The sequence below is a fragment of the Stomoxys calcitrans genome, chromosome 4 (genome assembly GCF_963082655.1).
Source record: "Stomoxys calcitrans chromosome 4, idStoCalc2.1, whole genome shotgun sequence".
In the NCBI taxonomy this organism is placed as follows: domain Eukaryota; kingdom Metazoa; phylum Arthropoda; class Insecta; order Diptera; family Muscidae; genus Stomoxys; species Stomoxys calcitrans.
In genome coordinates this window covers 127,111,237-127,135,281 of record NC_081555.1, presented here as the reverse complement: position 1 = coordinate 127,135,281, position 24,045 = coordinate 127,111,237, and the positions used below count along the sequence as shown (strand labels likewise).

Below are 24,045 nucleotides of genomic sequence, written 5' to 3'. Positions count from 1 at the left end.
GCGCACCGCCATGCAGCCTATGGCACAGCGTTTAGCGACCTGTCAATGTGCTTAGCGACCTCTTATCGAACGCCCGTAATTCCTTTGTACTCCTACTCTCACTGACAGACCAGAATGCCTTAGCGGTCTGGCAACCACCAGCTGTGTCCCATTTTACCACCGACCCCGCTCTGGCCATCTCATCTACTATATGCACTAGCTCGACAAATGGCACTTAGGCAAGAGCGGTGACTGAATCACCTGTCGCAGACTAACCCATCTTAGCGCATTCGCCCGCCCCTTCAATCACTAGAATCAATGTATATCGAGGAACCCATATCAGAGTCACATCGTGAACCCGGAGCATATTCAGGGACTCCAAATAATCGGCCACACACCTCGACCTCACTGTCCTCGAACCTAAGGCCTTGAGCGCCATCATACAGATTAATGAGGGCGGAAGACCTTTACCAAAATTTATCTTGCGGCTATTGTAGTGGTACAGACCTCTGTCTGAAATACCGTACACTCGTCCGGTAGTTTCAAAGACATACCGAAGTTGAGTTCGTCGGAGTAGACCTTCAATCCAGTCCCTGACTCCATTTTGGCGCCATCAGTAAAGATCGAGGTCCCATCGCCCTCAAACACAACATTCGCCCTTCATTCATCACTACCGGGAAAATTAATCCTGAATACCCTAATCCCAATCGGATAATCGGAGATCCTCCTCAGTTTAACCTCCGCATCAATAGCATGTGGCCGCACCTGTCCTCCTTCAGCATGCCGAGCTCTCTCAGACTAAGCCCGAACTTGGCGGAGCAGTTTCGAATATAGGCCTCAATGGACAATATTCAACATCGCGTCCAGACCTGCCTTCGGTGCACATATTACTCCGACACAGGCCTGTCTTTGGACTTTTATCCACGCGCCTCCAGCATACCTGCCCCGTAGGTCAGTACTGGTCTCATAATGGCCGTATAAATCCAACAATTCAACTTGGGGGTTATCTCCCACTGCCTACCGAACATCCTCCTGCAGGTGTAAAAAGCGCACAGTGTCTTACGGCTCCTTTCCTCAGCATTCCTCTTCCAGTATAGCTTCGAATCGAGGACTATGCCAAGGTATTTCGCTTCCTTTGACAGCTGCATGGCAATCCCGTCCAAGGACGGCAGTTTTAACTCCGGTATCTTGTGTCTGCGAGTGAAGAGCACCACCTCCGTCTCTCTTTGGTTGGTCCTCAACCCATTTCTGGTAGCCCATCTCAACAATCTCCTCTGCGAGTGAAGAGCACCAGCTCCTCTGAAAGATAAGATGGTGGATCCCCGTGCGGTCCAGCCATAGTGTACGTCTTCTGGTACTAGACCTCTCGTACCATTCCGTGAAGGGCCGTCTCCACCGACTCTAAGATTAGCGTGTTGTGCTCCGCCAAAGTTCTCCGGCGTCAGCCCCTCTCTCACCATCAGGTCTATCAGTTGTTCCAGTGTATTGAGTAAAAACCATGACAGACTAATAAGCCTAAAACACTTCGTCGGGCTGTGGTTTATTTTTCCCATCTCGGGGATAAAGATCACCCTGACGTCTCTCTATGCTTTCGATATGTGGGACCATGCCAGGCTCGCCCGAAATAATCCGTTCAAGCTAGGCCAGTGTGACTCGAAAGGAATTCTGCTGCAGTGTTAGGATAATAGCGTCAGGTTCGGCCTATTTAAATGGTCGGAAAGTACGGACTGCCCACACTATCTTCTCCTCGTCAACGATGTCCCTGATGAGGTCATCCGCCAAGTCCGTATATGTTGGTACATGACTAGATTGTCTTAGAATTTTTCACGTACCAAGAATATATATACTTTACAAAGTGAATCTACCCCCGTCGGGACGGGTGGGTATAAAGATAAGTCGTTGGGGTTTACAAATGGGCAATAACGGTTCAGATTTAAATATAGCTCCCATATCAAATGGTCCTTCGACATGACTTCTTGAGATTCTAGAATCTACAATTATTATCCGTTTTGCACGAAGTATTCCGATACGACAATAGTGCCAGGAATGGTCCTAATCCGTATATAGCATTCCTTTAAGGAAAAGGGGATACATTCCAAAAACCTTATATATAAACCGATAACTCAATTTGACATCTTTAGCCCCTGGAAGCCGCAATTATTATTTTATTTGGCAGAAATTTTGTAAATAGTGTTTGTTATTATTTCCAACATTCATGCTAAGTGTTGTTAAGATCGGTCTCTAACCTGGTATAAACCGATCTCCCGATTAGCCTTCTACGATCCCTGGAAACTTAAAAAATTTAGTATATAGAAATTTTTACCAGAATCCATGGTGGTGGATTCCCAAGTTTCGGCCCGGGCGAATTTAGGACTTTTAACTTGTTTTTCTTTATTTGTGACTTAAAATTTTTGTTTGCCTGTCTGTAAAGATTAAACTAAAATCAAAATAGCTGTAAATTTCATTGATGTTCATAGAAAGCTTTCCAGAATACATCATACCACTGCAATAACCTCTAGCCACTGCAAACATAAGCTCCCTGCATTTCCTTTTCGGTATTTTCATTTCTTATATTTCCCTTTGTACTTGGCAAATTTGTAACAATGCTTTAGCTCCTACTTTTGCTGCTTCTCCTGCCTGATATTGCGTCTGCCTGAGGAATAGCTCCCAGTGGTGGGTAGCTGGTATGTACGTTGATGGGTGGGGCAAGTAACCAAAGAAATGGCAGCAGTAGCAGCATCAGCAGGACTTCAAGGAATATGCCATGGCGTTGCATTATTATGGTATCGGGTATCTTGTAGTGTTGTTATTTCCGCATTACTTCAAATAATTTCCTCTGTGCTTGTTCAAGTCGTTTCGTTTTTTTTTTTCATTTGTTTTCATGCTCATTGCCGCTGAGCAGAGCTGAGCTGAAGAGGATGTCTTAGCACAGTGTAAGTCATTTATGGAAGCCTTACGCCATTCCTTGCTACCATGCAGCCGCATGCTGTGGCAGTCCCTCCAGCATTGCCAACATTGCCTTGGTTGCTTTGTAAGTGAGTCAGTAAGTCCTTCCTGATGCTGTTAAAGTATTAAAAGTTGTTCCTTCTGGGTTTCCTTCTTCACCGCATCGTCTTGCTGCCACTGATTGCTGCTCTTCCATCCCCTCGAAAAGGAATTTGTAAATTTTGAGTGGAATTTGGCTTTTGTTTAGCTTACAAATGATTTCATTGCAATCATATTTGATGATATTCAACAATTTATGTTAAGAAGTGATTTCTAGCATCCTTTTGAAGGCGCCAAGGTGGAGTTAGCGCGCACCTCCGCTTCTCCGAACGAAGCAACAATAAATGTTATTTTTCAAGGTAGCTTAGATTTCGACGAAATCTTCTTGATTTCGAATTATAAAGATTTAATAGACGCGATTGTGGGAATTTGTTGCGGAAGGTGCCGACATAAAATGTGGAGAACTTCTTGGGATATTGTTCGAATTTGTTATTTTAAGTACCGAATTTGAAGAGGATTTAAGCACAACTTGGCATTGAGATGGAGAATACATTTTAAATGATAGCATTTTTAATGGGAATAATCAGCTTTAATAACATCATTAGAGCTTGTTGGTAGGTACCCGCTATAAAAGTTTACAACGATTTCTGTGGTTGAGCTGCTTAGCAATACAATGTCCTTGGACTTGTATTACATCTGATGAAAATATACCACGAAAGTGGTGTTTGGTACTTTTCACAAATTTTTCGAAATGCTTGGGAGAAGGAAAGGAAAGAGTTTTAAGTATGCTTTTGATACTGTGTATTGCAATTAAAAAAAAGAAGTTCAACTCAATATTTCCGGAGATGTAATGTTAAAAAATCTGAATACGCAGAACAAATTTGTGAAAAATTGTTTCCAAAAATCTTTTTTTGGTGAACTGTTCGATTCGAAGATCAAATTTCGATGAAATTTTCAAAAAACTCAAACTGCAATGGATTCTGTTAAAAAATTCAAAATTTCTCTGGTTCTCTGTTTCTATTACAAATAGAAACCCAAACAAGTAAGGACAGGCTATCAAAATCTGTACGTGTTGTAGGTGCCATAGTGTAAATCTTTGTACAAACTTTGGAGAAGATTGATTGATATATGTTCGCATTGCTTAGAAGGAGAGGTGGTGGACATACCTTTAAGTGTTTATTTAAATTTATCCAAGTCGGTCTATCCGTCCGTGAGCCTTAAGCCCAATCACCATGAAATTTACCAAATGCCCTTTTTTGTTCCAAGGGCGAGCTGAGTTGATCGCTAAACATTTAAGTATTCCGATTGACTCAGAATCACTTCCTGATTCGGTTAAGCCATGTCCGTCTGCCAGTCCATGTACTATTGTAATCACGGTACAGGTCGTGTATGAAGTCCAATCGAATTGTAATTTTTCCCCCGTCACTTTTCTGAACATGTCATGGTTCATGGTTTGGTTAAAATCGTTTCAGGTTTAGATATAGAACACAGGCTGAACGCCTGGGTTTGAATCCTGGCGAGACCATCAAACAAAAAAAAATATTCAGCTCTGGTTTTTCCCTCCTAATGCTGGCAACATTTGTGAGGTACTATGCCATGTAAAACTTCTCTCCAAAGAGGTGTCGAACTGCGGCACGCCGTTCGGACTCGGCTATAAAAAGGAGGCCCCTTATCATTGAGCTTAAACATGAATCGGACAGCACTCATTGGTATGTGAGAAGTTTGCTCCGGTTCCTTAGTGGAATGTTCATGGGCAAAATTTGCAATTTGCATATATGAATCTTAAGGTTTGTACCTCTAAGGCCGTAGTAACTAATATTTTCAACGGACCTATGGATTATAAGATCATTATACCAATCTCTCCACCGTAGGATGAGTTCACACTAATTTCGTCATTCCGTTTGTAGCGCCGAAGGATGAGTCTACACTAATATCGTCATTCCGTCAAATCGGTTCATAATCTGATGTAGCTGCCATACTTGCCTTTAGATTTCTTCTTTAGATTTGACTTCTTCAGGCTCTACAAGGCCTATTTACCACCCGATTTGGTTGAATTTGTGTTATGCTATGGGTTTCAGCACCTGTACTAAGTATAGTTCCAATAGGTTTATAACCTGATATAGCTCCCACTTGAACCAATCGCCCGATTTGACTTCTTGAGCCTTTAGGGGGCGCAATTAATTGGCTACAATTTTGAACGTGGTATTTTTTTAAGACTTCTAACAATCATGACAAGTACGGTCCATCTGTATCTGTAGATTTATCTGCCATATATTTGAGAAAACTTTTCGAGGAAGATGTCAAATGCGATATATTGTGAAGGGTTTATAAGTCTCGACCTGGCCAGGCTTAACACTCTTTTACTTGTTTTAATTTACATTTTAGCCTTTCCTTACTGGTTTTCATTGTGACTTCATTCCTTTGTTTCATTTGCTTAAATGTAACAAACAATTGAAATTGTCTTTTACAATGTGACACCCAAAATTCAATAGAACAATGCCCTGAGAAGTCACAAAGTCTCATTATATGAATGAGGGTTATCAAATTGTATCAGATTTCATTCTCATTGAACCTAACTTGAGCTACCCAAGCAAACACTTAAACTTTTTTCAAATACCATCATCATCGATTGGTGTTAAAGTACTACTGCTTCTTATTTTTTGTAGATTTGATAGCCATAAGAGTGTCAAAGCACTTAACTACAATAGGGTATCCTCACACTCACAACAGACAGCAAGCAGGGCAAGAGGGCATCGTAGCTACTAGACACACTGCGCACAGGGGACACATTTGCATGTAAAGTATCCGTATCCGAGCTAACAGTGTGGAAAGAACGTGATTTGATTTTAAAGATTCTATTCCGAAGATACATTCATGCCGTGCCGCCTCATGGCATTCATGCTACGAACATGAAGTGCAGATGTGATAAAAAGAAATTAATAAGCTCTGAATAGCATACTCGTATATCGCTACTAAAGATGGAAGAGTAGTACAAAGAGGCACATTGTGCACCTTATGTACGTCTATCTATCCTCCTTTGGCGAAAAATTAAATGTTTAAAAAAAACATGGATGCTTTAGCAGCACCTTAACCTCCACCCCCAGTACTGCAGATAGCTAGAGCGGCGTGGTAGACATTAATAGTATTTGAAAAGTGACATAGTAAAGAGAACATATGAGGAAGCCAATCATTGGGGGAGACAAAGCGCAATAAAGCAACAAAACGGAAATTGCATTTGTGCTTAGTTTGTTGAAGCCATTGTTGGAATTTCCATTGACATACATACATATCCCTCGATATATGCGTAAGAAATATCTGCGATAACTAAGATGCCACCATTGTGCCATAGATTGCAGATTGCAGATGGGAGTAATGTATGGAACTTTATTACCGAACAATATCTAAACCTATGGGAAATAAATTCGCGACATAGCACAGTACCGTGTGGAAAAAGAAAAAATAAATGAATACTTTAAATTATTACTAAATTCTTAATGACAATTTTATCGTAACATATAACAACTGCGACTAGGGTAGTTAAATAATTTCCACATTTTTTGTAGCCTTTTTTTGTCATTCCATTTGTAACACATATTGACCTGAAACCCAACAATATATCTATATATATACTAGCTGAACAGGGCCCGCTCCGCTGCGCCTTCTTTCACTCTCTTGCTTTATATGGACCCTATACTGGCACGGACAGGAAATAAGTTCTGGGTTGGGGTGCTGGTAAAGCCTTTCATAAATTTCGCCACAATGTGGATATAGTTTTCGTGCTCTACTCCCAAACACTTTTCTTTGAGCCTTATAATGCAGTGGTCGGTAAATATATTCGGTAGGGGGTGTATTTTTGGGGGTGAGATGACACCCATATATCAGATTCGTGCTCTAGTCTCAAATATCTTTAATTTGAGCCCCATATTGTCATTATTGGTTCATATTTCCATTTGGCAGGCTTTGGAGGTGGCGCGGCCTCCTAGATATCCCACCCTACATAAGGATACCAAATTTCTGTTTTAGAGTTATTAAACAAAACTTAAATTTCGCTTAAATCGCCCCATCCACCTCCGAGATCTGGCGTTTTTGAAAATAGGGCAATGAGAGGGGCCGCCGACTAAATTTTGGATGTTAGATTTACTTCATTCTCTTGGTTTTGGTGATGGATTGGTGTTGCCTCTTGTTGGTGGAGCCCCTTTTTGCCATAATCCACAATTATGTCCAGTTTGAGGGGTATGTAGGGTGGTTCGGCCACCAACGCACTTATCCCTGAAAATATAGCGACATCATGCTCTACTCTCAAATTTCTTTTATTTGAGCTCCAATTGCCATTGGTTTAGGGGGAGTTTATGGGGTGATATCAAATTCATTTTCTACTATCAATTACCTATTATTTATTGCCATAGCGGGTAAACATGGCCGGTTTGAAGGGAGTTTAGGGGGCGGACCTTGAAATAATATCAGCATCGTGCTAGAGCACGATTTTGTTTGAGCCCTATAATGTGAAGCATTTTGAAATTACACTCATCCAAATATGTTATTCAAAACAGCAAAAATGTTTGCTGAAACAGCAGCTTTTGCCTGCTGAAAATGGGAAAGCAGACATTATTGCTGTTTCAGCAAACATAGGGCTGTTGCATTAGCAAACAGTTCGGTCAGCTAAATCAACAAACAAAATCTGCGGTTTTAAGTACAAAAATCTGCTGAATAAAATTTATTCTATTTCAATGTTTGCCTGATACTTGTTTTGACTACTTTAGGAATTTTTTTAGATTTTTTTTTTTAGAAATTTTGTCGAAAAATATGATTTTAATTTATGGAATATTACCGTAAAGAAACACACTGATCCATCCATTGGTATATATTTCGAAATGTGGGTGAGCATGCTCGCATTTCTTGTTATCGTTCAAGTTATATCGAAAATCGCTTTATTGCTTTCAAAATATTCCCCATTAAGATCAATACACTTTTGCATGCAATTTTGCCACTCTGACTGAGCAATCTCCCAAATATGCATTCTGAACGCATTAACCGCTTCTTCAGTTGTCGAAAAACATTGACCTCTCATTTTACTTTTAACGTACGGGAATAAAAAGAAGTCATTCGGTGCTAAGTCAGGACTATACCGCGGATGATTCATCAAATCGATGTGTGAGTGCTCAAAAATGCAATTGTTTGAGCCGATGTGTGAGAGCTCGCATTGTCATGGTGAAGAGCGATCCGATTTCGGCGGTTGGTTTACCTGTTTTCTAAGAAGACAACTGCCAAACAATGGTTGTGTATAACTCAGAATTGACTGTTCTGCGTTTTTCTAGTGGTACGATTGCGACATGTCCATTTCTTCCGATTGAATTCCCCGTACCATCGATAGACACTGGTCCTTGATGAAACATCATTGCCAAAACTTAAATTAAGTTCATCGATGCACTTTTGTTGAGCTAATCCATGTCGAAAGTTGTAAAAAAAAAATCGCACAAAAATGTTCACGATTTAATTCCATTTTTTGAGCGAGATGAATCTTTTCAGTTACTGTAAACGACACAAATAGCATTCTGAGTACGCATAACCCTAAAAATGTCAAGCTTTACTATAGTGCTGTCAGTTGGAAGTTTATAAAAGGCAATCCTAGTAACAGCAGGCCAAAGTAGCGCAGAGGTTAGCATGTCCGCCTACGATGCTGAACGCCTGGGTTCGAATCCTGGCGAGACTATTAGAAAAAATGTTCAGCGGTGGTTTTCCCCTCCTAATGCTGGCAACATTTATGAGGTACTATGCCATGTAAAACTTCTCTCCAAAGAGGTGTCGCACTGCGGCACGCCGTTCGGACTCGGCTATAAAAAGGAGGCCCCTTATCATTGAGCTTAAACTTGAATCGGACTGCACTCATTGATATGTGAGAAGTTTGCCCCTGTTCCTTAGTGGAATGTTCATGGGCAAAATTTGCAATTTGCAGTAACAGCAAACTTAACTACTAATATTCAGCAGACAGTGTTGGTTATTATCAGCATTTTTTCTATGAGTGTAGTTATCAAGTTATTCAGGGCCACAAGGTCTCATTCAGATCGACACTAATAAATATATTTTTGTATTGGTAATCTACATTCATAATCATATTTCAAAGCTACCACTTGGGATACCACATTTTTAAAGACCCGTAGGTTCTCCTGTGTCTATCCCAATTTGAGAGTTAAAAGTGTTCTCTACTACCAAAGACCTTTTATTTCTGTCTTATTATATCCTGATCGGCCTTCATATCTTAATTTTAATTCCTTTTTTTGGGTAGGATAGGGGGAAGAGGATTGAACTCTGATACGTCCTTTCATTTGAGTACAATATATTCCCGGTCGTCCTACATGACAGTTTTGTATTGTTTTTATTGGGAGGAGAGGGACGGTCAGAAGGAGTTCCACTTCAGCTTCTCATTTCTTGGAGTTATTGTCTGATTTAGCGGATGTAAACATTCGCAAATTGTTGGGCTTTTCAAAGCGATGTGGATGGTTCAACAGTTCGTTTGAGCTGAAAATTTGGACTTAGTGTTCTATTATGACTTCCAACAATCGTGGCAGGTTTGATCAGAATCGGTTTATAACCTGATCTCCCCATTTGACATCTTGCGCCCCTAGATGTCGCAATTGGTATCCAATTGGGCTGTACGACTTCGTACAGTCGTGTCAATTATGGTCTAAATCGGTTTATACTTGAAATGTTCGTCTGATTTAATAGGAATTTGGTATGCAGAAATTTTATACAGACTCAATAATTTACTTGTTAGCTCTAGGACGAACGCTGTTGATTAAAGATGAAATCGGTACAGATTTAGATATACTAGTTTCTTTATATATCTTTCATCTGATATGAGCTATCATAATGACTCAAATTTTTATACCCCACACCACTATTGTGGTACAGGATATTTTAGATTAGAGAATTTGTTTATAATACCATAAGAAAGAGAGATAGAGCTCTGAATAAGTATACGAATCGACTAGAATCTCTTTCTGACTCGATTAAGTTGTGTACGAAGTACCGACCGCAATGTTCATCCAATCATCTTCAACTTCTTCACATCCTCACAAGTTTCGGCACGTAGGTTACCCCTATGATTTTTGATCTTGATGATGGATATTTTAAATAAATCTGTTCAGAATTAAATATAGCTCCCATATATGTATACGCATCGCCAATTTCCCCTTTTAGAGCTTTTGCAAACGTACTTATGCATCAAACATCTCAGCATTTTGCACAACGCAAATATCTACGGTTCAAACGGTTCAAATTTCCATATAGTTTCCATATACGAGATCTATACTAGTCAAACGCGAATTTGCCCATGAGCTTTCTATTAAGAAACAGGGGCAAACTTCTCACATATCAAAGAGTGTTGTCCGATTCAAGTTTTAAGCTCAATGATAAGGGGCCCCCTTTTTATAGACGAGTCCGAACGGCGTGCCGCAGTGCGACACCTGTTTGTGGAGATGTATTTACATGGCTGCTATACCAAATGGTACAGTACTTCACAAATGTCTCCAGCATTAGGAGAGGAATACCATAGCTAAAAACTTTTATGATGTTCTCGCCAGGACTCGAAGCCAGGCGTTCAGCTTCATAGGCGGACATGCTAACCTCTGTGCTACGTTGGCCTCCAATATATTTTTATTTTTACCATAGTCATTGACCGAGTTTTTTTATTACTTCTATTTGGCTTAGGAAAAATAATTTACCAAAATTTTCTTGCCATGAAGAACTTTTTTAATGCATCTCCATATCGCATCATGTAAAACCCCAAAGGCAACATACTGTGCATCCTCAATAAACAAGTTGGTTGTTTGTAATGATGCCTTGGTAGGTTTTGTCTTCATGCTCAAGTATCTTCACTTCAGCGCGACATTTAAGTGAGTTCATGTAACCACTTGTTGAGTAGTATGAGATAATTTAAATTCAATGGGTACCATCATCACTGGCACTAGCAAGGGAATAGAAATAAAACAAAAGTCGTCTTCTTCGTTGTATACACTTGAAAGCCACTGATTGTCTGAGTGGTATTTGTAGAATATGTGGTGATGGTGACAGTAGAAGTAGTTAATGTAATAAAACGTGATTTATCATTAAATCTGTGATCTCGAATGGGACATGAATATTAATTCAATCGCTATTTATTTGCTTGTTTTCTTTGCTTCGATTTGTAATTTAGTTTTATTCTATTCTTCCTCTCTCTTTGAATTTCTTCTAGGTCCAGCCTTTTGGGGATTAATCAATCCTGAATGGTCTTTGTGCAACAAAGGACGAAGACAATCTCCTGTAAATTTAGAACCTCAACGCTTACTTTTTGATCCTAATTTAAGACCATTACATGTAGATAAACATAGGGTAAGTAGTAAAATTATTTGCATAATAAAAGAACATCTGTTACACAAAGGTGTGGTTATTCAAAAATTATTTCTTATCTATTAAAAACACAAGGCTTATTTTTAAATAAACAGCATATAATGGAGGAATAAAGGCAGTCGAGATTCAGTTTGCAGTCATTTAGAGTTAAAATGGTAGAAGTCTTGGCGCGGTTTATTTACGGCGTTTTACTCCGTTCCACGGGCACTATTGATAGAAGTACGATTCCTGTGGCAAAGAACCACATTGAAAGAACATTGTTTTCTCAGCGTGGGATTCCTTCCTCAACCAAGTTGTAAATGTTTTGCCCCTCATCAAGGTAGCTAAGCCTTAAGCGGGGAATTCTATGCACACATTGAACTCTAACAGTGAAAACAACATTTAGTGGACTGCTAGCACACGTGGTCGTCTAGCTTGAAACCATCAGTATAGAAGTCTATCATCTATTACCAGGGATGTTGTATTTCCAAGCGGTTCTACGAGCAATAGTGGTACAGTACTTTTTATCAAAAAGCGGTTCAGGCAATGTGTAATCTTCACTGTCTGGAACATCGGTCATTGTTTCAAGAATAGCACAGTGTCCGTAGGCGCCGAATGAACAAAGAGAAAGCACTTATCGCCCAAAGGATTTTCGGCTCGGACACAATTTCTCTAATAACCTCCGACGAATGCATACCAGCGACAACCTTTTCTGGCGCAACGTTATCCGTTGCAGAGTTTCCCGGGGAATGCGTATCAACGAGTATTTCTAGTGTTTCCTCACTAGACATTGTCCATACATTCTTTGACTTCTGAATATACCCTACCGTAATAGGTCTCGAGGACAGAATCCTTAAAATCCTTAGACTAGAGGCCTCAAATGTATCCTCCATGGAACTGCAAAATTCTTCCCAGAATTTTTTCTGAGCCTTTCTCAGCTCGCTTTTATATTTTCTTAGCCCAGTCTTATAGATGTCCTAATCGTGTGGTGCACTTGTGGCTTTCGCTTTGTTGAAGAGTTTTCTGCTGCCCTTTCTTAGACCAACCAGCTCTGGGGTCCCCCATTGCGGTCGCTGTTTACCCTTTGGCTTGGCAATAGGACATGCTGACCCAAGCGAGTCATTCAGGGCATTCGTGATCCGTTTGACCACTATATCTATATCCTCCGTAGTTTCCACTTTCATTTCTGGTCTAGAAGGGTCAGACGTGCAGAATTTGTGCCGAAATACATACCCATCCCCCCCTCGTCTCAGCTCGCCCTTATATTTTCTTAGCTCAGCCTTATAGATGTCCCAATCTTGTGTTGCTTTTGTGACTTTTGCTCCGCTGAAGAGTTTTCTGCAGTCCTACCGTAGACCAACCAGCTCTAGGCTCTCCAATGGCGGTAGGGCATGATGACCCAAGCGAGTCATTCAGGGCCTTAGTGATCCGCTTGACCACTATGTTGATATCCTCCGCAGTTTCCAATTTTTTTCTGCTCTAGAAGGGACAGACGTGCAGAATTTGTGCCTAGATTTATCCCAATCCGCCGTTCTTAAGTTTAGCCGAAGGACCACTTCTGCAGTATTTTCTCCATGTCTAAAACTAATACAACGATGATCAGAGAAGCTGTGGTCATCCAACACATCCCAGTCGCATATTCTTCCACTTATGTATTTCGATATAAAGGTAACATCTAGTACCTCCTGCCTGTTCCTGGTAATAAAGTTGGGTTTATCCCCTTTATTACAAATCGCCAGATCGTAACTTATAATATATTGGATAAGTAGCTCACTACTTGCGTATATGTCTGAACTTCCCCATATCTGGTGATGTGCTTTCGCATCACTTCCTACAATGAGGCTCTTCTTCCCTACAGGAGCGGCTTTAACCAGCGTCTTAAGGTTTGGAGGAGGCATCTCTGAATCGTGTGTCATATATAGGGAAGCCAGCCAGTAATAAGACTAATTTATTTTAAATCTGGCTGCTACTGAATCTCCAGTGCTTAGCAACGGAAGAAGAAAATCATTTAGACTAATGATTGCAAAAATACAAGCTCTGTGTTTCCCATTCCCCGTACCCTTGAAAAGTTTAAATCTCGGAATTCGTAGTCCACGAACTATTCCTCACCACACCCATGGCTCCTGGATAAGAACCACGTCAAATCCCCCTTCTTCCCTACAGAGAGCGGCTTCAACCAGCGACTTACGGTTTTAAGGTGGCATCTCTGAATCGTGTGCCATATATAGGGAAGCCAACGAATCTTGTTCACTTCAAGGCTGGCTAGTACTAAATCCTCAGTTCTTAGCGACGGACGAGGAAAAACATTTAGACTACTCTTTGTCTACTATTCCTCGTGCCCTTGAGTAGTTTAAATCCCGGAATTCTTAGTCCGCGAACCAATCCTCCACACACGCATGGTTATAAGATAAGATAAAAAACACGTCAAATCCGCCTGCCATCAGGAGGACCTTTAATGCCGCCAAAGAGGCCTTACAATGGTGGAAATTTATCTATAGAAACCGGACCATAGTCAGCAGAACTTCCACCACTGTTGTGTTAGCCTCGTCTTCTGATTTCATCAGGAGTTCATCCTCACAAAATCTGTATGTCTAAGATCGGCCATCTAGAAAATCTCCTAAAATTGGCATGGTTTCCCTTGCCTCGTCTATGTCAGGATACCATTTGCTCTGAACCAAATGTAATGACCTTATGTTTCACTTCTTTTCCATTGCTGTTCACCATACTAAAGAGGATAAGTTAATAACGAACTACCATCAGAATTATACCCCATATCGTACGTTCCTGCATCTGACACATCTTCTTTAGTTTTCTATCCAAATTCACTCCTAACTATTAGACCTTGTCGTATATCGAGTTCTATATGTTAACGAAACCTTACCGTAAACAGGTAGATGTATGTCCTCCCTGAACCAAAGTTCATACCCATATATCTAATCCAGTCGTATGCTATCTCTATGACCCTTTTAGCCTTTCTGCAGAGTAGGTACGAACTCCTGCCCCTCAGAAGAATTATAAGGTCGCCTGGGAAGCATACAGATTCCAATCCCTCTTCAGTCCGGATACGTTGATACGGCCATTCATGATGGTCACCAATAGGAGCGATGAAACAAATTTTAACAAAAATAAATTTACAATACATAACCCTAGAGGAGGATTTTAATCAAATTCCTAATATAAATGCTTTTACATTTAATTTTCCCTCAAAAATTAAAATTTTGATTCACTTCAGGCATGTGTGAACAGGTGTGATGTGATAGTTCCTTTCCCATTTCCATTAAGTTTTTTTTTCCTTATACTCCAACAAATTTTCATTAAAACTCATTAAGCATTTCGAGTTCACTTCAATTATTCGAAATGGCTTCCAAAGGATTTTTTAATTAAATCACTTTCATTAACATCATTTGTTAAATCAAAGCGTATCCTTGTTTCCCACACAAACACACACAATAACACTCACTTGCAGCCATGTTGTTTACCTTGATTCTTTTGTTGCAGATAAGTGGTTTAATCACAAATACCGGACACAGTGTCATTTTCACAGCGGGTAATGACACGGTCGCCAACTATGACGGCATGCAGACGCCCGTCAACATAACAGGAGGTCCACTATCCTACAGATATCGATTTCATGAAATCCACATACACTTTGGTCTCCATGATCAATTTGGCTCGGAGCATAGTGTAGATGGTTACACGTTTCCTGCCGAGGTACGTTTTTTTTTTTTTTTTGGTAATGTTTGTTTTCAACAATTCCATTATGATTTACAACAAAAACAACTTGTGTGTTTCTGTTGGTAAATATTGCAGAATTATTGAAAGCTTTTTTCTACTTACTCATACATTTAAACATTTTTTCAACTTCTCCCTATATGTCTTCATTGTTGTACTATTTTTAAATCTTGTTTTTTGTTGGAAAATTTTAATTTTCATAAAACAAAGCAAAGAAATCAGTTGTTTGTACACGTTCTTAATATTGTTAGATAAGTAAATACTTCATCTTTCAGTGATTCACACACTTACTGTAAGACACACACACACATACTCACATTTACATTCATTCAAATATACTCGTACAAACGAAATTATATGTGTATATTTTGTAATGATGATGGAAATGTCTACAAGACAGGTATGTGCAACAATTTTGAGAAAAAGAGCATCGAGTCATTAAATGTGCTGACAAAAAAATCTCGAAACTGGTTATCAGAGATAGGAGAAGGAGCCCAGAAGATCAAGGATGAATACATTTTCCGTAATTGTCAACTAAAGTAAAGTAGTTCATTGACAAGGTTAAATACTTAGGTGTGATCTTGAACAGGAAACTGAATTGGAAGTGTCATATTCAGGAGCGTACTGAGAAGGCACAGATGTTGGACACTATGTAGGCGGTCTGTAGGTTCGAAATGATGCCTGAATCCGAGGATAGTCGACTGGCTCTACAGGAGCGTGATTAGACCAATACTTACTTACGCCTCAGTAGTTTGGTGGACTGCCATGGAGAAAAAGTGCAATATAAGGACCATACAACAGGTTCAGAGAACATGTTGTCTTGGCATAGGCGCAGCGATGAGGACCACGCCCACTAGGGCACTGGAGACTATTTTAGATATCCGACTCATTGACATACAGATTTAGTGTGAGGCAGCCAATGCGGCTATGAGACTTAAGGCGATGGGAGAATGGATTGAGGATGGGAGCAGCTCATACCATCGCGGTATAATCGAGGCGACGATAGAAAATCTGGAAGGATGGGAAGAGGTTTCCAATCGGATACCTGAGATAAACCTTGAAGTCGAGTGCGAGGCACTGCTGCCATCGGCACAGTCTTGAATTGACGGAACCCTAGTGTTGCTATCTGGAAGATCATGTTACACGGATGGATCAAAGCTAGAGGACAGAGTAGGCCTGGGGGTTTACATAGAGAACTCAGAAACATCTTTACCGACAGTAAAATTGCCATAAGGGCAATAAAAACCAGGACGGTAAGGTCACGAACAGACTTGCAGTGTAAGAAGGAGATTAGCGACTTCTCTGAGGATGACAAAATCCGCATCGTTTGGTTGCCGGGCCATAACGGAGTAAAGGGAAATGAAAGGGCAAACGATTTGGCGGTGAAGGCCAGGGGATTTCCGCCAATAAATTTGGTTAACACGAAGCCTTTCGGGTCGACGCAGTCCGAGTTAAGGGACTGGGCGACGAATGCGCATGCAACTTTGTGCGGTCGGTAGGACGGCGAAAATCCTATGGGGCGATCCAGATCGTGAGAAGACGAGGCTATTGCTGAAAGGAAGCAGGAAGGGGGTCAGTTTAGCTATTGGTATCATTATGGGACACATAGGACGACGAGGTCACTTATATAAAATTTTTAAGACAAGTGATATCATGTGTAGGGCATGCGGGGAAGATGATGAGATGTTGAAGCATTTCCTTTGTCATTGACCGGCTTTCGCGACCAACAGATACCGGTACTTAGGTGGAGACACAATGTCAGACATGAACCAAATTAGGGGAGTGGTATTGAAATGGGATTTTGTAAGTAGCACGGAATTCCTAAGTTAAAATTTTCTTTTTAGAGGTTACTTTATAGTTTTTAGAGTGTTAGAGGTTACTTTATAGTTTTTAGAGTGCACAACAAGCCGATTACTGGCTTAGTTGTATGTCCATAGTGGCATGGGGCTGATTAATATCTGCACCCTCTTTTCAACCTAACCTAGAAAAACCGTGTTAAGTTCGTCCGGACCGAATCTTATATACTCTCCATCATAGATCCCATTTGCCAAGTTCTTTTCCCGGTATCTCTTTTGAGACACATAAAGGATAAAAGAAAAGAATTAATGTGCTATTGGAGCTATATCAAGTTATGGTCCGATTCGGACCATAATAAAATTGAATATTGGAGACCATAGTAGAAGTCATTGTGTAAAATTTCAGCCAATTGGAGTAAGCATTGTTCCCTTAAGGGGCTCAAGAAGTAAAATAGAGAGATCGGTTTATATGGGAGATGTATCAGGCTATAGACCGATTATATTTGGCACGTATGTTAAAGGTCACGGGGATGCCGTTATACAAAATTTCAGTCAAATCGGATAATAATAGCGCTCTCAAGAACTCAAGATCCATGATCGGTTTATATGGCAGCTATATCAGGTTATGAACCGATTTGAACCATATTTAGCACAGTTGTTAAGTCTTAACAGTCTAAAACACCACTTGCAAAATTTCAGCCGAATCGGACAAGAATTGCACCCTCTTGAGGCTCAATAATTCAAGACCCCAGATAGGTTTAAATGAAAGCTATATCAGGTTATGAACCGATTTCAACCATACTTAGCACAGTTATTGGAAGTAAAAAAAAATATCTCGTGCCAAATTTCAGCTAAATCGGATAGGAATTGAGCCCTCTAGTGGCTTAAGAAGTCAAGATCCAAGTTCGGTTTATATGGCAGCTATATCAAAACATGGACCAATATGGCTCATTTTCCATGCCAACCGACCTAGACTAATAGGAGATATTTGCGCAAAATTTCACGCGTCTCGCTTGAAATTTGGTATCTATGGCAGATATATCTAAATATAGCCTAATCTGGACCATTTTCGGGACAGATGTTGGGAGTCTTAATACAACTCACAGTTCCAAATTCAAGCGAAGTCGGGCAATAAATGCGCCTGTTATAGGCTTAAGACTCTAAATTGGCATATCGGTCTATACGGCAGCTGTTTCTAATTTTGGTCCGATATAGACCATATTCGGGTTGGATGTCGAGGCCCCTAGTGCAACTCACTGTTTCAAGTTTCAACGAAATCGGAGAATAAGTGCGCCTTTTATGGTCTTTAGACCCTTACGCTGAAGATCGGTCTCTATGGCAGCTATAACTAAATAAAGCCCGATTTGGATCATATTCGAGACAGATGTTGGGAATCTTGATACAACTCACTGTTCCAAATTTCAGAGAAGTTGGGTAATAAATGCGACTTAATAGGCCTTAGACCTAAAATCGGCAGATCGGTCTATATGGCAGCTATATCTAAATATGATCCAATGTGGACCATTCTTGGTTCGAATACCGGGTTTAATAAAATTCACTGTGGCAAATTTCAGCCAAATCGGTTAATAAATGCGCCTGTTATAGGCTTAAGACCCTAAATCGCTGGATCGGTCTATACGGCAGCTAACTTAACTTGTGTATAGAAGACATACGAGTTTTCAACCCAATATCTAAATGTTTAAGGACTGTAGCCTGATTACATCTGACGGACACACGGACGGACAGATGGATGAATGGTCAGACATCGCTAAACCGTCATAGAATTTTACAACGATCCAAAATATCTATACTTTGTAGTGTCGGAAATGGATATCTCGATTTGTTACAAACGGAATGACTAAATGAATATACACCCCATCCTATGGTGGTGGGCATAAAAATGAAATTGTTGCGCTTTGTTTGATTGTCTGTTCCGTATAGACTCCAAAACGGCTAAACCAATTCTCATGAAATTTTTACAGATGGTAGATATAGATTGTAGTATAGATAGATAGATAACAGCGTACTACAGTTTTTGATATCCTAAGGGGAGCCGACCTGCCCCTTATCATCATTTTCAAATATGCCACATATCGGGTGCACCGATTTAAGCGAAATTTTGTATGCCTCCTTATGGTACCTCAAACGCATGAAATAGGTATAAAATTTTGGGGTCAAATAAGCTGGGTGAAGCCCCATCCCAAAACCAACCCGAACGGACATGTTAGGCGATTGGGTCAACATGAGTGTCAAATGGAGGGTATTTAAGAGTAGAGTACGAACTTGGCATAAAAATGTCGAACCTAGTGTCCACCCCCAAAAACACAAATATACCCAAGGTGGTGTGTATCTATAGTGCTTTTTTACAATTTTTTTTTGGGATAGGTCTCCTCTGGATGTTAACATGAGTTATACCTCATATACCTCACTGCAAATGTCATTAAATATGAGTGCTCCGGCAAACGACAGTAAAATGAAACAATTTCAAGTGCAAACATACACTCATACGTACTTAGACATACTTGCACGGTGTGTAAGGACATAAACATGTACAAATGTACAACGGTATGACTGACGCTGGGTATTAGGTGTGCGTTTTGTTAAACAAACTGACATTGTGACATTTGCCGTCGACGTAGTCGCCGTCAATATAATAAAGTGTGCGACAGGCCACCCCTAACCATGTCGATGGTAGTCCTTTTTCGCCTCTGCTTTCTTCGTCTACTACATACATCATGCCGGGCACATTCTTCACTATTTGCTCAGAGCTTTGGAACGTGTTGACAGTGAATTGTCGTTGTAGTGCCTTGTTTTGTGATATTCTGTGTTAGATTTCTAGGTTAAATATTTATTTAGACAAATGAATGAATGAATGAACGTACTGCCGGCGTAACGTACAAACGGAAGGAAGTCAGTCTTTTTTGTCGAATCTCGTAGCATTAGCTGTGAAGGGAAGGGAAGGGTCGACCACCATGGCTGGCTGTAATGAGTTGACTTTGATGAGTTTGGTTGTTGAAGCAGCGACGCAAGTGTTGTAATAAATGTTGAGTGATTTATTTACACATTGCTCTCGTAAATCATATATGGCATATAAGTATGGTTATTGTTATACTATATTGATATTAGACAAGTAAATGGGTACGAACATATTGAAGTTGAAATATTAACATATACACACGTTGGCTTATTGGTTTTCTTAAATGTAAGGAATTCCATTTTTTCTGCAAGGTTTTTTATTAGCGATTTTTGTCAAAACGAAAGTAGGAAATTTGGCCTTTAAGATTGGCTTAAAGCGGAAACAACACTGGTAGTTTTTCTTCTATTTGTACTTTTGTATTCAAATCGAATCAAATAATTAGATGGTTTAACGACTTACTTGGTATGGTAAATCCCTGTTTCATAGGACAAGGTATGTAGACTTCTCAAACTATAAAATCCTTGTTATTGGTAGGTCCTGAAACAGAAAATAAATAATAAATTTAGTAAATTATGATTGTGTGCAGGAATTTTTTTGAAGTTAGATTTTTAAAGAACTCTATTTGATTTCGGCCCGATGCACTGTACTTATTTTGTACTTATTTTACAATATATAAAGCGGAATAAATGTATACGTAAATTAAAAAAATCTTACTGCTCATTATTTTCTCCTATTCTTCAATACTTTTTAACAGACTTGCCAACTTCAATACCTTTTAACCAACCCAACCTCATACGATGGGGGTATACTAACCTATTTTTAAGTCCATCAAGCCATGTCTATCCGTCCCTCCGTCTGTGAAAATCACGATAGCGGGCGAACGAGTAAAGACATCCCCTTGAAATTTTGCACAGAGATTTCTGGAAGGAACAATAGGCTAATATAATTTGTTGATACTCGTATCGGAAGGGGGTCGGACCCTCCCCCTTACCGCAAAAATACTACCAAAAAAAAAAAAATAAAGTAGACCGGTAGACAAATGAAAGATGTTCAGGAGTAGAGTACGAACTTCATATAAAAAATTAGCTTCAAAAAACAGGGGGCTGCCCCAACCCTTAAACCCCCAAAAATTTGCTTAGTGGACGATCATGACAATATGGTACTAATCAAAAGGTATTAAGGATTAGATTACGAATGTGGTCAGGAAGGAGGAAAATGCTATATAATTTGTTGATATCAGAAGGGGGCGGACCCTCCCCCGTTACCCCAAAAACACTACTAAATTTCAAAAGTGGGCCGATGGGGATAATCTGGGAATCAAATGAAAGGTAATGAAGAATAGAATACGAATATAGTATTAAAAATTGGGCTCAAGTATCTAAGAGGTCGCCCAACCCTAAAACTCCCTCTAACAGACATATTGGACGTATATTTCAAAATAGGACTCAAATTAAAGGTATTCAAGAGTAAACTACGAATATGACATAAAAAACAAGTAAGCCAGTAAGGAAAGGACAGTGCCGACTTTATAATACCCTATACCTACCTTATAAACACAAAAGGGCGGGCTAAATTTAATTCTGAACCAATTTTGATGGACTTCGGCGGATGTATCCAAATAGGTTATTAAAATTCCTGTATCAAATTTCGAGCAAAGCAAATATGTTCAAAATGTAATTACTATGGACGAACATATATAAGGGAGCTATATCCAAATCTAAACCGATTTTTATGAAATTCACCAGTAATATTAAGAGTCATAAGAAAATCCTTCCTGCCAAATTTGGAAAGAATCGGTTAACAAATGACCTTATTATTGCTGTATTACTCCAAATCGGACGAACATATATATGAGAGCTATATCTTAATCTGAACCGATTAATATGAAATTCACCAGTAATATGAAAAGTCATAAGAAAATCCTTCCAGTCGAATTTCGAGAGAATCGGTTAACAAATGACCGTTTTATTGCTATATTACTGCAAATCGGACGAACATATATATGGGAGCTATATCCAAATCTGAACCTATGTCTATGAAATTCACAGGTAATATTAAGAGTCATAAGAAAATCCATCCTGCTAAATTTCGAAAGAATCGGTTAACAAATGAAATTATTATTGTTGTATTACTCCAAATCGGACGAACATATATGTGGGAGCTATATCCAAATCTGAACCGATTTTTATACAATTCACCAGTAATATTTAGAGTTATAGGAAAATCCTTTCTACCAAATTTCAAGAGAATCGGTCAACAAATGAGCATTTTATTGCTGTATTACTGGAAATCGGACGAATATATGTATATATATTCAGGAGCTATATCGAAATCTGAACCGATTTCTATCAAATTTACCAATAGTATCGAGATACATAAGAAAATCCTTCCTGCCAAATTTCGAGAGAATTGGTTAACAAATTATCATTTTTATACCCTCCATCATAGGATGGGGGGTATACTAATTTCGTCATTCTGTTTGTAACTACTCGAAATATTCGTCTGAGACCCCATAAAGTATATATATTCTTGATCGTCGCGACATTTTATGTCGATCTAGCCATGTCTGTCCGTCCGTCCGTCTGTCTGTCGAAAGCACGCTAACTTCCGAAGGAGTAAAGCCAGCCGCTTGAAATTTTGCACAAATACTTCTTATAAGTGTAGGTCGGTTGGTATTTTAAATGGGCCATATCGGTCCATGTTTTGATATAGCTGTCATATAAACCGATCTTGGGTCTTGACTTCTTGAGCCTCTAGAGGGCGCAATTCTTATCCGATTTTAATGAATTTTTGCACGAAGTATTTTGTTATGATATCCAACAACTGTGCCAAGTATGGTTTAAATCGGTTCATAATCTGCCATATAAACCGATCTTGGGTCTTAATTTCTTGAGCCCTTATAGGTCGCAATTCTTATCAGATTGGAATGAAATTTTGCACGACGTGTTTTGTTATGATATCCAACAACTGTGTCAAATAAGGTTCAAATCGGTTCATAACCTGATATAGCTGCCATATAACCCGATCTGGGATCTTAGCTTCTTGAGCCTCTAGAGCTCGCAATTATTATCCGATTTGCATGACGTATTCTATTATGATCATCAACATACGTGTTTATTATGATCTGAATCGGTCTATAGCCCGATACAGCTCCCATATAAATCGATCTCTCTATTTTACTTCTTGAGCCCCCAAAGGGCGCAATTCTTATTCGAATTGGCCGATATTTTACACAGGTCTCCAACATATAATTTAATTGTGGTACAAATCGGACCATATCTTGATATCGCTCTAATAGAAGAGCAAATCTTTTCTTATATCCTTTTTTGCCAAAGAAGAGATGCCGGGAATAGAACTCGAAAAATGCGATCCATGGTGGAGGGTATATAAGATTCGGCCCGGCCGAACTTAGCACGCTTTTACTTGTAATGCATTATTACTGCAAATCGGACGATTTTTTCCAATTTCAATAGGCTTTCTCTCTAGGCCAAAAAAACATGCCCATACCAAAATTTAAGACGATCGGATGAAAATTGCGAGCTGTAGTTTGTACACAAATTAATATGGACAGACGGGCAGACAGAAAAACGGACAAAGCTAACTCGAATCAGAAAGTGATTCTGAGTCGATCGGTATACTTATCAATGGGTTTATCTCTCTTCTTTTTGGGTGTTACAAACAAATGCACTAAATTATAATACCCTGTACCACAGTAGTGGTGTAGGGTATAAAAAGCATTAAGTTCGGCCGGGTAGCTATATCCAAATATGGACCGATCTAAACAATATACGACATGGATGTCGAAAAGCCTAACAAAGGTCACTATGTCAAATTTCAGCGAAATCGGATTGTAAATGCGCTTTTAATGGGGCCAAGACTACAAATCGATAGATGTCTATATGGCAGCTATATCCAAATCTGAACTGACCTTGACCAAAATGAAGAGGGCAGTCGAAGGGCCTAACACAACTCACTGTCCCAAATTTCGGCGACATCGGACAAGAAATGCGCCTTTGATGGGCCCAAAACCATAAATCTAAAGAACGGTCTATATAGCAGCTATATTCAAATTTGGACCGATCGGAACTAAATTAAAGAAGGATGTCGATGTCGGATGCCCCAAATTTCGGCGATATCGGACATGTTCTCGCCAGGATTTGAACCCACTCGCTTAGCATTATTTGGCGGATTTGCTTACCTTTGCGCTTCAATGGCACGAATTCGATATCCACATTCGGGGCGAAATGTCTCCACCATAAAACTCTACCAAAA

General features: G+C 39.7%; 1 protein-coding gene across 1 annotated transcript in view; it reads left to right on the top strand.

Moving 5' to 3' along the window:
- LOC106088586 (carbonic anhydrase-related protein 10) overlaps positions 1-24,045 on the top strand; it is a 138,497-nt gene that overhangs the window by 27,281 nt on the left and 87,171 nt on the right. Inside the window, exons 4-5 of the mRNA XM_013254175.2 lie at positions 11,195-11,331; positions 14,827-15,039. Coding sequence (XP_013109629.2) covers positions 11,195-11,331; positions 14,827-15,039 — 350 coding nt within the window. The remainder of the gene's footprint in view (positions 1-11,194; positions 11,332-14,826; positions 15,040-24,045) is intronic.